This window comes from Geotrypetes seraphini, chromosome 2 (genome assembly GCF_902459505.1).
Source record: "Geotrypetes seraphini chromosome 2, aGeoSer1.1, whole genome shotgun sequence".
Taxonomy (NCBI): domain Eukaryota; kingdom Metazoa; phylum Chordata; class Amphibia; order Gymnophiona; family Dermophiidae; genus Geotrypetes; species Geotrypetes seraphini.
In genome coordinates this window covers 467,791,441-467,807,025 of record NC_047085.1, presented here as the reverse complement: position 1 = coordinate 467,807,025, position 15,585 = coordinate 467,791,441, and the positions used below count along the sequence as shown (strand labels likewise).

At 47.2% G+C, this 15,585-nt stretch overlaps 1 protein-coding gene across 6 annotated transcripts in view; it reads left to right on the top strand.

The window, feature by feature from the left end:
• The window catches only part of RBM33 (RNA binding motif protein 33), a 406,831-nt gene that overhangs the window by 178,899 nt on the left and 212,347 nt on the right, over positions 1-15,585 (top strand). For all 6 annotated transcript variants that reach the window (XR_004538179.1, XR_004538180.1, XM_033931618.1 and 3 more), the window contains exon 12: positions 5,242-5,789. Coding sequence is in view for 4 of the 6 variants with exons in the window: in XM_033931618.1 (XP_033787509.1) it covers positions 5,242-5,789 (548 nt within the window). In the remaining 2 variants the exon portion in view is untranslated. The remainder of the gene's footprint in view (positions 1-5,241; positions 5,790-15,585) is intronic.

Sequence of the window (15,585 nt, the reverse complement as noted above, 5' to 3'; positions counted from 1 at the left end):
TCACCCCTCGATCCCTTCTTGAAGATAGGTGTGACATTCGCCAATTTCCAGTCCTCTGGTACCTCACCAGTTTTCAAGGATAGGTTGCAAACATGCTGGATTGTGCCCGCTATTTCTTGTCTTAGTTCCTTCAGAACCCTTGGGTGGATCCTGTCCGGGCCCGGTGATTTACCGCATTTTAACCTGTCTATCTGTTTGAGGACATCCTCCTTACTTACCTCTATGTGCTCCAATTTTTCGGCCTGTTCCCCACTCATGAGCTCCTCTGAGTCCGGTATATTAGATGTGTCTTCGCTCGTGAAAACCGACGAGAAGAACGTGTTCAACCTTCCCAGCAACATCTCTCCTTCTCCCTCTCCAGGTCCAGTAGCAGCTGTCCCTTTTTCCCCTTGCCCAGCAGCTTCCCAGACTCCTTTCCCTCCTCCCCTCCCAGCAGCTTCCCAGACTCCTTTCCCTCCTCCCCTCCCAGCAGTATCTCTCCTTCTCCCTCTCCAGGTCCAGCAGCAGCTATCCCTTTTTTTTCATCATGCCAAGCAGCTTCCCAGACTTCTTTCCCTCCTCCCCTCCCAGCAACATCTCTCCTTCTCCCTCTCTAGGTCCAGTAGCAGATATCCCTTTTTTTTCACCATGCCCAGCAGCTTCCCAGACTCCTTTCCCTCCTCCCCTCCCAGCAACATCTCTCCTTCTCCCTCTCCAGGTCCAGTAGCAGCTGTCCCTTTTTCCCCTTGCCCAGCAGCTTCCCAGACTCCTTTCCCTCCTCCCCTCCCAGCAGTATCTCTCCTTCTCCCTCTCCAGGTCCAGCAGCAGCTGTCCCTTTTTCCTCTTGCCCAGCAGCTTCCCAGACTCCTTTCCCTCCTCCCCTCCCAGCAGTATCTCTCCTTCTCCCTCTCCAGGTCCAGCAGCAGCTATCCCTTTTTTTTCATCATGCCAAGCAGCTTCCCAGACTTCTTTCCCTCCTCCCCTCCCAGCAACATCTCTCCTTCTCCCTCTCCAGGTCCAGCAGCAGCTATCCCTTTTTTTTCACCATGCCCAGCAGCTTCCCAGACTTCTTTCCCTCCTCCCCTCCCAGCAACATCTCTCCTTCTCCCTCTCCAGGTCCAGTAGCAGCTGTCCCTTTTTCCACTTACCCAGCAGCTTCCCAGACTCCTTTCCCTCCTCCCCTCCCAGCAGCATCTCTCCTCCCTCTCCAGGTCCAGTAACAGCTGTCCCTTTTTTTTTTCACCATGCCCAGCAGCTTTCTCCCCTCCCAGCAACTCTCCTTACTTGCCAGCGCTGCGATTCAAAAAGGCAGCCTCGGGTCCTTTGTTGGGTTGCACCACCTCTGAGGAAAGCGGAAGTTGCATCATCAGAGGCGGCCCGACTCAGCAAAAGCTCCAAGGCTTCCTTCTTGAATCGCTGTGCTTATAGGGAGAGCCGCTGGGAGGGAAGAAAGCACAGTCTGAGGCTCCCCGTTATCTCTCCGGCTCTGCGCTCCTCGATCTTGCCGGTCCTGTGCGGACCGGCAGGAAATTGAAGATGTTGATCTCGTCGGTCCTGTGCAGACCGGTAGGAATTTTCTGCAGACCGGCACCGGTCTGCGGACCGGCGGTTGAAGAACTGTGCCCTAGAGCAGGAGTGTCAAAGTCCCTCCTCGAGGGCCGCAATCCAGTTGGGTTTTCAGGATTTCCCCAATGAATATGCATGAGATCTATTAGCATACAATCAAAGCAGTGCATGCAAAAAGATTTCATGCATATTCATTGGGGAAATCCTGAATGGATTGCGGCCCTCGATGAGGGACTTTGACATCCCTGCCCTAGAGGAAAGAAGGGATAGAGAAGATATGATACAGATGTATAAATACTTGAATGGTATTAATCTACAAACAAATCATTTCCAGAGATGGAGAAGCGGTAAAAGAACAGGTTATAATACGAGGTTGTGGGATGATGAACTTGGGAGAAATGCCAATAAATACTTTTTCTCAGAGATAGTATTAGTTGCCTGAAATGCCTTCCCTGCAGAGGTGGCAGAGGCAAAACAGTGGCCAAGTTAAAAAATGTGTGGGATAGACACAGAGGATCAACTTCAGAAAGAACAATTTAGAACCAACCAAGAGATTAAAGTATCTGGTCATTCACTTTGACTTTGCTCAGGGCTGCATTTTCCTTCCTGAGCCATACAAACGCAAGCAAAAAAATCTTGGATCTCTTAGCGATGCAGATTCTTACTGCTTGGCATTACCTTCATGTGTTGGGTTCCATGGCCGTCTCCCTAGAGGTTGTTCCCTGGGCCTGGTAATCCCTTCAGTGTTATTCTCTTCAGATACAGCTTTCATGGATAGGGAGTGCAAGGAACAGGTTATGCTGGTGGCTTCAAGGAGATTCCTTGTTGAATGGCATGCCTCTCCGAATCAGAGTAGGTGGCTCTCATGACTGATGCCAGCTTATTCGACTTGGGAGCCTGTTGCAGGGACCTCCCAATTTGGGGCCAATAGATTCGCCATCAGAAAGGCTGGACCATAAACCATCTGGAGCTGCAAGCCATTCAACTAGCATTGAGAACTCTGGAAAAGGCCCTAGAGGGAAAGGCAGTAAGAATGTTCTCCAACACCGCCACAGCAGTAGCGTATGTGAACAGACAATGAGGCACTAGATATACTCCCTTAAGTCTGGAAGCTCAGATGCTCTTCTCATGGGCAGAAGTCAATCTGCAGGCTCTTTCCATTGCCCACATGGCTGAAGTGGAAAATATTGAGGCTGACTTTCTCAGTTGGCAGGTCCTGGACTTAGGGGAATGGTCTCTATTCCAAAGAGCATTTAATCTGATTGTGTGTCGCTGGGTCAAACCGGTTATAGATTTGATGGCTTCTGTCAAAAACTCAAAAGTGAAGCACTTCAGTCAAAGAGAAGAACCAGGAATCTTAGGGTTGGACCCATTGGTTCAGCCCTAGCCCAACCAAGGACTCCTTTATGTCTTCCCACCTTGGCCCATGGTGAGGCCGGGTCATCCACAGGATCACGCCTCATCCAGGACTTATGATATTAGTGGCCCCGGACTGGCCTTGCTGACCTAGTACATCTTCAGCAGGACAGGAGCCTCTAACTTCCTCTTCGTCACTGGCTTCTCAGTCAGGGGCCAGTCTCCATGGAGAATCGAGAGCACTTTAGTCTTACGGTATGGCTCTTGAGTGCACGGCCCTAGTTTGCAAGGGATATTCAAACATGGTTATTGCTACTTTCCTCTGGACTTAAAGGCCTTCTACTATGGCAGCCTATGACAAAGTTTGGAAGGTTTATCAACAGTGATGTGAAAGAGACCAGGTGGAACTTCTGCGGGCTCACATTCTGGTTATTCTTGCCTTTCTGGAAAAAGGACTTGCAGTAGCTTTCTTCAAGGTGAAAGTGATGTGTTTCATGCTTCCGGGTGCAAAGTGGTAAAGTTTCTCTGACAGCTCATCCAGATGTCACCAGATTCCTCAGAGGTGCACTCCGATTGAGGCCTGTGCTAAGACATCCTTTCATGTCGTGGAATCTTAACACTGTTCTAAAGGACCACATTAAAGCCTCATATGAGTCACTCTCAAAGATGCATCTCTTTTGAACCTCACGGTCAAAACAGTGTTCCTGGTGGCAATCGCCTCAGCAAGCATATCTCGGAATTGCAAGCCCTCTCTTGTAGAGAGCCCTTTCTCAGGATCACGGAGGCAGGTGTAGTGCTCTGCTATTCCTGCCTTCCTTCCAAAAGTCGTATTGGATTTTCACATCAACCTGGAGGTTTGTCTGCTTGCTTTTCAATCCATAGGCGCAGACAAGCAGGATAGGATATTTCAGAAACTTGATGTGCGAAGAGTTTGAAAAAAAACAACAAAACAATGACTTTTGTCTTTCTGACCATCTGTTTGTGATACAGAGTCCAAGGTCTCTGTAGCCAGATGGATTTGCATAGCCATTTCATCGGCTTCAAATAGTCTGTGGCAAGCAGCTGTCAGTTTCTCTCAAGGTGTACTTGACCAGAAGTCTTGGACAGTTCCTCCTGCAGAGATTTGTAGAGCAGCTACTTGGTCTATTCTTCAAACCTTTACAAGGTTTTACAGAGTGGACCTGGAGGCTTGCGAGGATTCTACCTTAGGGTCCTCAATCTTGCAGGCAGGCTCTCTGTCTCACTCTAGACGCCACCTAATGTATGGACTTTTAAATAGATGTACCAGAATAAAAGACTAGGTTCTTAACCTGGATAATTTTGTTTTCTGTTAATCTTCTCAGGAGTCTTTACAACCCGCCCTTAGTATATCCAGTTTCGCCTGCTTTCTGCCTCAGATATTTCTAGATTCTTCTCCTTGTCAGCCAGATGACTAAGCATAAAGAAATTCTGCATAAGTGAGTGAATTGTTCAGCCTCTGGCTCCTTCGATATTGGTGTTTGTTACTTTCACGGTCTGTGTCTATATATGGCCGTTTGGGGGAGGATGAGCTGGGGAGGGCTTCAGTGGCTGGGAGGGTGTAGATGGACTGGAGTGAACTTTGACGGAAACTTCATTAGTTGGAACCTAAGAACAGTACCGGGCAGAGCTTTAGATTCTTGCTCAGAAATAGCTAAGGAGGAGAAGGGGAAACCCCCCCCCCAACAAATTTTTAGATTGAATCAGGTTGGACAGACTAGATGGACCATTCGGGTCTTTATCTGCCATCATCTACTATGTTATTATGTTAAACAGTAGGTTGGTTCATTATTGCTGCAATGTTATAAATTCCAGTTGATAATTGTTCTTTTTCTAAGTTGCAGAGCAGAATAGAATTGTATGATGTCTGCGGGGAAATTCCCTGCACCCCCTCCTTCTTTGTATTTTGTTCTAGTGGAGGTCGATTGCTTTGGAATGAACTGAAAGGGATATTACACTCCACTGGCAATATGGGAGGTGCTGAAAGTTGAGAGCAACACACTTTTGCAAAATCCAGTTCATGAGAATGGATTGAATACCTAAAGTACGAATTCCTGAGAACATTAACAGGAAAAAGATTTCACAGATATATACACGGTTTTAATCACTAGTTTAGTATGTTGATTGAAATTGTAACTTCATTTAATTGGGAAACTTAATTGAAACAGCACTCACACTGAAATACCATAATATAAAAGTACTGATAATACATAATACAAAAGTGCACAATATTTTAAAATTTCAGCACTTTTGTATTATGGTGATTGAAAATTGTAGTCAAGATATTAAATGCATGCTAATAATTATGTTTATTTTTAACAGAGCCAAGGTTTCCCAGTCATATATTTGACCAACGGAGTCCACCACCTCCACTCCTGTTAAATAGCAACCATCCTCCCCCAAATCAGAATCCTCTACCTTTCAATCAGGCAGGACCTGGTTTTAATCAGCCAGGACAACAGCAGCAACCAGGCTTCAATCCTCCAGGGCAGCCGCCAAACTTCAATCCTCTAGGGCAGCCGCCAAACTTCAATCCTCCAGGGCAGCCGCCAAACTTCAATCCTCCAGGGCAGCCGCCAAACTTTAATCCTCCAGGGCAGCAGCTGCCAAACTTCAATCCTCCAGGGCAGCAGCTGCCAAACTTCAATCCTCCAGGGCAGCAGCCACCAAACTTCAATCAGCCGGGGCAGCAGCCAGGATTTCCCAGGGATAGACCAATAAGACCAAACATTCAGACTCATGGTCCTGTGGGAATCTTACACTTTAATCAACCAGGTTCTTCAAATGTAAGGCCTTTTATTCCTCCTAGACAACAGTTTCCACAAGGTCCTGGACAGCCTCTCATGCCACTTGTACAGCCTAACTTGCAGGTATGACACAGCCAGCAGCACATAATTTGAACAGTGTGTGAAATCTTTTGTATAGACAAAGAAATCTGGTACAGTGAAATTTAGCTATGCAAGCAGTAGTTTAAAATGTAAAAAATGTTAACTAGTAGTTTGGTTGCATACACAGTAAAGGAGAAAAGATTATGATTGTATTTTTTTGTTTGTTTTGCTTTTTTGAGGGAGAGGTATGTATAGCATGAAACAGTGGTCAGATACTCATGGAACCTTGAAATACTTTGCTTAAGACAGAAATTCCCCTGGTGTAGCAATCTTCTGGATTCGTGTATCTAGGGAAGTGGTTTTACAGTAATCACAAAACCAAAGGTTTATCACTCTAGTAGTACCTAATGAAACAATGCCAATGTTGAATATATATTATTTATTATTTAATAATGATGATAATTAGTAAAATGGCACAAAACAGATTGAACAAAAGATATAGCGCTGCATTACACAAAAATAGACATCTGAATATGTATTCTGTTATCAGTACTAAAAAGAGAAAATACATGAAAAAGAACACTGTCTTTGGCAGAGGTAAGATATTTAGAATCCCCAACTAGAGCAGTGAACCTTGTGTCCTTACCCTGACCATACCTCTTAGCAGTCCTCTGGATGAATGGTAGGATTGTGTCTGTTTGGCTCACACTGCATGCACAGCAAGCCACCTATCTAGTTAATGTAGAGGTAAGTCACAGACCCTAGTTCAACATTGGAGAAAATTAAATTTCTTTAGCACCTCTCCAGACCGGCACAGTTTACTGATGGGTATTAGCTGACCATGACCAGCATGCGGAGATGGAGACAAACTTTTGGCTGTAATACAAGTAGCTGTGCTTCCTCTTAACTTAACCAGTCTGTTCTCAGTCTCCAGAAGGTGTGGTAAGCTGTTGCAGTCTTTCCTTGGTTAGTGTAGGGCTATTGGAAGTTGTGTAGTGGCCTTCTTGTCCCCGTCTGGTGCCAGACTGAGCTTGGGGGGACCCTTTTGGGGGTCCGTCTGACCTCGGGGGTGTCACACTTGATGGGGGTTGAGTCCCTCCCTCCATTTCTTCCACCTCCCCAAAATTTTGTTAAGGTGCCTCAGCTGTAAGCCTTTACCACCGATACTGGCAAGGCATATGGCTGTTCTGGAAAAAAAATAAAATTCCTGAGGCAGTGCCAGTCTGAAGGGAACCCTCTATTCCAGGGGTGTCAAAGTCCCTCCTCGAGGGCCGGAATCCAGTCGGGTTTTCTGGATTTCCCCAATGAATATGCATTGAAAGCAGTGCATGCAAATAGATCTCATGCAGATTCATTGGGGAAATCCTGAAAACCCGACTGGATTCTGGCCCTCGAGGACCGACTTTGACACCTGTGCTCTATTCCCTGTACTTGTGTTTTTATTTTTAAACAGCACCTTTTCTTTTAGCTAGGCCACGTATTGCACAATGAGCACTTTTAAAGGGAAAAAATACTCATTCTTCTCCAGACACAAGGTCGATGCGGCCGGCCTTTGTTTTCGGTTTGCCGGCCGTCATGAAGCAAAATCCTCGTCGCTTTGGGTGCCGACATCCAGGGATCCCCTTCATGAATGCCTCGCATGTTGGCAGCTGACAGTGGGGAAGCCCGGGCTTCCTTCGCCGCCCACACAGGGATTCCCTCAGCCGCCGACGGTCATGGAAATAAGGTTTCCCTTACTGTTGCTGCCGGCTTGCCTGCTTTAGTGGCTGGGGCGGTTCAGGCCTCTCAGTCACTACAGGCCTCGGGGGAGTTTTTCTTGATGGGTTTTGTGCCGATTTTGGCGGGAAGCTCCTTCAGTTTTGTTTACAGCATCACTGACCTTCCCTCTGTATTGGAGAGACATGGGTCCACTTCTTTGGCAGTGAGTCCCATTGGGCCGCCAGGGTTTTACCCCTGATTTTGTTTTAGCCTTGTGCAAGGCTTATCTTCAGGCTGCCAGGGGTCCTGCTTCCCCTCCAGGGGTATCAGGATATAGGGGGGGGGGTGTTCCCTCCGCATCCACCCCTGTTTGGCCCCCCTCAGTGCTGGTTTCAAACCCATCCCCTCTTTTGTCCAAGTAGCCAAGGGTCTCTTGGGACAATAATATTTTGTAAGGGGAACAGTTTTCGCTTCATGAGGACATGGACCCTATTGTGGTCCTCCTGGATACTCGGGGGGGGGGGGGGGGAGTAAATGCTGCTGACGGAGGTTTTCCAGTTCCGCCAGCTGGCGAAGATGTCTGTGGAGTGCATTTTTCTGTTGGAAGAGCTCCAGGAGCTGTTTCTTCAAGTTTTCTTGGTGTTATGCTTCGACGAGGACGCAAAGGAGCCTCTGTATGATAGGCCCCCTGCTTTGGGGATCCGCTCAGCCTCCTGATCTTTTTCTATGCATCAGGATATTTGGGACATTGTGCTGGTGCAGTGGAAGGTGCCGGAATCGCCTTTTCGTTTTGCACATTCTATGGCTCGCTTGTATCCCATCCTGGGGAGGGATAGGGATACTTGAAGTCGCCGGTGGTGGATGCGGTGGTTTTTCTGCTATTGTGAAATGGCATACAGTGCTGGTAGAGGGCGGCTCGGCTTTGAGGGACTCTGAGGAGCGTAGGTTGGAGTCTTTTCTTAAGCAGAATTTTGATGTCACTACCCTAACAGTTTAGGCTGCGATGTGTGGTTTGGTGGCTCGAGCTTGTTTTCAGTGGGCCAAGCATGTCCTTGACCGGGAATCTGTTGACTGGTCCTTGGTGGAACAGGAAGTAGCCAAGATTGAGATGGGTGCTTCTTATCTCTCAGATGCCATGTATGATCTTTTGCGTGCGTTGGCCAAGTCCATGGCTGTCGGGGTGGCCACTCATCTTATCCTGTGGCTCCGGGCTTGGTCGACGGATGCAGCATCTAAGACTAAGCTAACGGAATTTCCCTTTCGAGGGTTTTTCTTGTTTAGCAAAGATTTGGACACGTTAGTTTAGACTTTAACGGACTCTAAAGGTGCCCCGTCTTCCTGAAGACTGTGCCCACCAGCCTGCATGGGGTGGCATTGCTCAGAGACGTTTGTGTGATTTTTTTGCAGATACCATCTTGGTCGAGGGGTAGCTTCCTTTCCTGCCTACAGGTCTCCCTGGGGCCATTTTATTTCAGCGCATGGAGTCCTTTCACGGGGCCTGTCGGATGGGGGGGAAGCATGATCCCTGGGCCGATCCCTCTGCTGCTTGCCCTACCCAATGACTCCTTGCCAGCGCCTCCCCTGGTGCCAGTGGGTGCACGGTTATGGGATTTTTTACCAGGGATGACCAAGATCACAATGGATCAGTGAGTCCTGGAGATGATTTGGGACAGTTATGCTCTAGAGTTTTCCCACTCCTTGTCAGATCATTTTCTCGCTTCTTCTTGTCAGGCGGCATGGAAGAAGTGGGCCTTTTGCCAGATGATTCAAAGGTTGCTAGATCTCAAAGTGGTAGTTCCAGTGCTGCCTCAGGAGCTTTGCACCGGCTGGTATTCTGTTTACATCGTGGTGCCCAAGAAAGGGGACATTTCGGTCCATCTTGGATCTGAAGGGGGTCAAAAGGGCTTTCCGAGTTCTGTCTTTTCGTGTGGAGACCCTGAGATCTGTCATTCTGGCAGTTCAGCCAGGGGAATTTCTGACCTCTCTTGATCCGAGGGAGGCCTACCTGTGTGTTGCGATTCATGCCTCCCATCAGCGATTCCTTCGCTTTGCGATCTTGGGATGGCACTGTATGCTCCCTTTTGGTCTGCCAAGGTCACACGGATATTCACCAAGATTATGGTGGTCATGAAGGCGGCCTTGCACAGAGAGGGCATTCTGGTTCACTCCTATCTGGACGACTGGTTGATCCGAGCAAAGTTCTTTCAGGGAAGCTCCCAAGTTACGGCTCGGGTTGTGGAGTTCCTGCAGTCGCTAGGATGGGAAGTCAACCTGTCCAAGAACTGGTTGGCCCCGTATCGACTCCTGGAGTACATCGGGTTCTCTTCGACACCACTTGAGGGAGGGTCTTCTGCCAGAGGCCCGAGTGGTCAAGTTGCAGTCTGAGATTTGCCTTCTGATGGTTTCCCGGTATCCTCGGGCGCAGGATTTTCTCCAGGTGTTGGGGGTCTATGGCGGCTTCCCTGGATGTGATGCAGTGGGCCCGGGGTCACGTATGCCCGCTTCAATGGTGGTCACCCCAGGTGCACGATTTAAACTCTCCCGTTCCTCTTCAGGAGTTAGTTTATCACAGTCTCCGTTGGTGGCTCCAGTCTTCCAATCTGGTGCAGGGAGTGAGTCTAGATCAGCCTCAGTGGACGGTGCTTCTCACGGACGCCAGTCTCTTCGGTTGAGGAACTCAGTATCTCGGTCATTCGGCACAGGCCACTAGTCTCAGGAGGAGGCATCTTGGTTGATCAATGTTCTGGAGAACAGAGCCATCTGGTTGGCGTTGCATACTTTCCAGACATTGCTGATGGAGAAATTGGTTTGAGTTCGCTCAGACAAAACCATGGCAGTGGCTTTCGTCAGTCAACAGGGAGGAGCCAGGAGCCGTCTGATGGCGCAGGTCAGAAACTCTGCTCCTGGACATCTCAGCTTCCTGCTATTCCCACATAGCAGAAGTGGAGAATGTCCAGGAGGATTTCCTTAGTCGTCACGTGCTTGATCCCGGAGTGTGGTGTCTCAGTCCCGCAGCCTTTGAGTTGATTGTGCAGATATGGGGTCATCCGGTCATGGACCTGATGGCCACGAGTGTTAATGCTTCTTCAGTCGGCACAGGAATGTTCAAGCCAAGGGGCTGGATTCTCTGGTACAGCCTTGGCCGGTGGCAGGCCTCCGGTATGTGTTTACTCCGTGGCTGATGGTGGGCAGAGTCCTTCACATTGCTCGGCACCCCGGCTGCATAATACTGGTGACTCCGGACTGGCCCAGGCGCCCATGGTATGTGGACCTGGCTCATAATCTCGTGGCAGATCCTCTTCCACTGCCCCTCTCGCCCGACCTGACTCAGGGTCCCATTCCAATGTTCGATCCGGGTCCCTTTTATCTTACGACTTAACTCTTGAAAGGGAACGCCTAGGTAAGATAGGTTATTCGGACAAAATGATATCCACTCTGTTGGAGTCCCGGAGGCTTTCCACTGCTCGGGCTTATATGTGTGTTGGCGTATTTTTCAGGAGTGGTGTGCCGCGCATGTAGTGGTTTCCTTTCATGTCTCTTTGCCTCACATCTTGAAGTTCTTGCATGATGGCCTGGACAAGGGCCTGGCCTGCTCTTCTCTCTGGGTTCAACTTGTGGCGTTGTCTGCATTTTGTGGTTTGCTGCAGGGTAGGCGTTTAAATTCTCCGGATGTGGTTTGCTTTTTGAGGGAGGCCAAATTTCTTTGGCCTCCAATGCAGCCTTCGGTTCCGTTCTGGGATCTTAATCTGGTCCTGTCCATGCTCGTGCATCCTCCCTTGGAACCCCTGGGTGAAGGACCTTACTCTCAAGGCGGTCTTACTGGTTGCCATTACTTTTGTGAGACGTGTTTCTGAGCTGCAGGTTTTCGTTTGTAGGCCTCCCTTTCTAGAGTTTTCTAGGGAGCGTGTTGTACTGCGGCCTGTTCCTATCTTTCTGCCGAAGGTGGGTTCTCCTTTTCATGTCAATCAGTCTGTGGTCCTCCAAGTCTTGCGTTGTCGGGAGGGCTCTTCGGAGAAGAGGAAGTTGCGAAGACCTACAAAGAGACATAAACACACTTGAGGAATGGGCCTCAAAATGGCAAATGAGGTTCAACGTGGATAAGTGCAAGGTGATGCATGTCGGTAACAAAAACCAAATGCACAAATATAGGATGTCCGGTGCTGTACTCGGAAAGAGCCCCCAGGAAAGAGACTTGGGAGTGCTTGGGAGTCAATGAAGCCGCGGCAGCGAAAAGGGCAAATAGAATGCTAGGAATGATTAAGAAGAGGATCACAAACAGATCTGAGAAGGTTATCATGCTGGTGTAATGGACCATGGTGCCCCCCCCACCTGGAATACTGTGTTCAACACTGGTCACCGTACATGAAAAAGGACATAGTACTACTTGAAAGGGTCCAGAGAAGAGCGACAAAAATGGTTAAGGGACTGGAGGAGTTGCCGTACAATGAGAGGCTAGAGAAACTGGGCCTCTTCTCCTTTGAAATGAGGAGACCGAGAGGGGACATGATCGAAACATTCAAGATATTGAAGGGAATTGACTTTAGTAGAGAAAGAGAGATTGTTCAATCTCTCCAAGGTAAAAAGAACGAGAGGCACTCTCTCTAAAGTTAAAAGGGGATAGATTCCATACAAACATAAGGAAGTTCTTCTTCACCCAGAGAGTGGTAGAAATCTGGAATGCCCTTCCAGAGGCTGTTTTAGGGGAAAGCACTCTCCAGGGATTCAAGAAAGGGTTAGATAAGTTCCTGCTGAACCAGAACATACGCAGGTAGGGCTATACTCAAATAGGGCACTGGTCTTTGACCTAAGGGCTGCCGCATGAGTGGACTGCTGGGCACGAGGGACCACTGGTTTGACCCAGCAGCGGCAATTCTTATGTTCTTATGTCTGTCAGGTTCTTCGCTATGTTCAGTGGATCCAGGAGTTCCAAAAATTGGATTGTTTGTTTGTCCTTTTAGCGGGTCCTCGTAAGGGGGACAGTGCTTCTAAGGCTACCATTGTGTGCTGGATCAAGGAGACTATCACTTCTGCTTACCTTCTTCAGTAGAAGCTTGTTCCAGAATTTCTCAAGGCTCATCCACTCGGGGTCAGGCAGCTTCTTGGGATGAGTCTTCTCTTGTGCCTCCAGTACATATCTGTAAAGCTGCGGTTTGTCTTTTCTCCATTTCTTTGTGCAACACTACCATGTGGACATCCAGGCGTGCTGGGACACAGTGATTGGTGAGCGTGTTCTGGTGATGGCCCTCCGGGGGTCCTACCCATGATGTGTACTGCTTTGGTACATCTCATTAGTAAATTGTGCCGGTCTGGAGAGGTGCTAAAGAAGGAGAAATTAGGTTCTTACCTGCTAATTTTCTTTCTTTTAGATTCTCCAGACCGGCACAGTCCTCACCCTGTCTGTGTCTGTTCTTTTGGGATTCAAGTGAAAAGTGTGATTTTTTTTTTTTTTTTTTTTTTTTTTTTTTGTGGGTTCTAGTATTCTTAGTAGGATCAGGAAGATTAAAAGAACAGCAGCTTTGGCTCAGCTGGTGAGCTGTGGAGACATTTGCTGAAGGGGCTTCTATGCAATTTCCAAAAGTATTGATCTATGTTAGCTGTTACTCCTGTTAGGAGTGTTGTTACTGTTATGATTAGCACTTCTTAGTTCTGCTTGACTATTTGGCAGACTAGTTATGTTAGGGGGAAGCACAGCTATTTGTACTACAGCCAAAAGTTTTGTTTGTCTCCACCTGCTTTTCATGGTGAGCTATTACCCATCAGTGAACTGTGCTGATCTGGAGAGAGTGAAAGAAAGAAAATTAGCAGGTAAGAACCTAATTTCTCCTTACTGATGACACAAAGTTGTTAAATTGCAAGATTAGGGTACTTGCGAGACTAGGGTACTGGCCATCAAAATGGCAGATGATGTTTAATGTGAAGAAGTGCAAAGTGATGCATGTGGGAAAGAGGAATCCAAACTATAGCTGCATAATGCAGGGTTCCATGTTAGGAGTCACCACCTAGAAAAAGGTGGTGGTGTTAAGGATATGATGATACCCTCAGCTCAGTGTGTGGCGCCTGTTAAGAAAACAAATATAATCTATCAGGAAAGAAATGGAAAACAAAAATGAAAATGTTATAATGCCTTTGTATCACTCCATGATGTGGCCACACCTCAAATACTATGTGAAATTCTGATTGCCACATCTCAAGAAAGATATTGTGGAATTAGAAAAGGTACAGAGAAGGGTGACAAAAATGATCAAAGGAATGAAGCAACTTCCCTATGAGGAAAGGCTAAAGTGGCTAGGGCTTTTCGGCCTGGAGAAGAGACAGCTCAGGGGAGATATGATAAGAGGCCTATAAAATACCAAGTGGGGTCGAGCGGGTAGATGTAAGTTGCTTCTTTATTCTTTCTGAAAATACTAGAATTAGGAGGCATATAACGAAGTTACTAAGTAGTAACACTTCTCCCTCCATATTCGCAGTTTTCCCAATCGCGGTTTCAATTATTTGCAGTTTTTTGACTTCTGACTCCTCCCATCCGAATTAGGTCATCCATTGTTGCAGAGAAAAGTTTTGTCGCATTTTTCCAAGCACCAATTCGAAGTGTGCACAGAGAAAATCATAATTACCAGCCTCTTTTCAAGAATCAGTCAAAAGAAACCAAGTCACACGCATTTGCGCTCTCCCCAGTCAGTATGCCTACCCCCATCCACAGTCCGATATCTTTCCTTCCATGCTCCTACTGCGACCGAGGTCTGGCATCTCTCGTTCATTCTCAAATCCCATTGTTCTACCTTCAAATTTGTCTCGGAGGTTGCCGGCAGCGGCAGTAGTTTACATGCAATGGCCCTGGAGCTTTCCCTATGCCGCATCCTGCCCCGCCGGAAACAGGAAGTTGAGTCAAGAGGGGAGGCGGAACGTGGCACAGGGAAAGTGATTGCATCAGAGGGGGAGTTGGGATGAAGTAAGGTTGGAATAAGATTGAGTTACCGGAACGCGAGATTGTTGTTCGCAGTTTCACCAAATGCGGGAGGGTTTTTAAAAGAAAGTCGCGAATAACATGAAAAAGTTATTTGAGGTTTTCCAGTATTCGCGTTCATGTTAATCCCCTATCCCCTGCGAATATGGAGGGAGAAGTGTGTCTCTTCACTCAAACGTGTAATTAAACTCTGGAATTCATTGCCAAAGAATGTAATGGAAACAGTTAGCTTTACAGATTTAAAAAAAGGTTTGGATAACTTCCTAAAAGAGAAATTCATAAACCATTATTAAGATGGATGTGGGGAAATCCACTACTTATTCCTAGAGTAAGCAGCATAAAATCATAAAATCTGTTTTACTCTTTGTGATTATATCAGGTTCTCGTTACCTTGGTTGGCCACTGTTTGAAACAGGATACTGGACTTGATCGACCTTCATTCTGTCCCAGTATGGCTGCACTTATGTTCTTATGCTTTTCCTGCAAGGTTATAAGTCATAATTAGCTTGCCTTTCTCTATACAGAGACAGTCTCTTTAAAGATCATGGATCTGTCTCTGCTCTCCCATTGCCAAAACTCTTCTCTCTTTTGTTTCTTCACACAAAGTCTGGTCCCAGTTTCCTCCTGTCCAAGAGACAAAAAGCAGGCCTGGAGAACAATCAGGTACTTGTTGTTTCAGACACCCTCCTTGCGAATGCTGGTGCCGACCAAAGAGATCCACATGTCTTGATTTAATACTTCTGTCAGTGTAAAACTATCGTCTTAGCTACTTCACACACAGAGATGAAGTGCAAATGCTCCTTAGTATGCCATTGTCCTTGTGTTAATAAACAAAAAAACACGCTAGTGTAATTGCTGTAACTTTTTAAAAGTCCTCTTGGAACTCCATAATCCTTATACTTTAATCAGTGGATATTGTGCTCAGAGACATGGAGGAAAAAGGGGACAGAAAGTCCCCCCAAAAACTTCACCACCCAATCATAGCATAACTTCCACCTTAACACACTTTTATGTGTGCATGACTTGAAAGATTGTATTATTGAAAAAGCACTTATCTTTTGTATATAGTCAGCAGATATAGGAAGTTCACTGAAAGCTGAATTGCAAGCTAGACCAGAGACTGACACCCATTCTGGAAGACTTAAGAGTCTTTCGCTGTTACCATTTGGCTTCCTG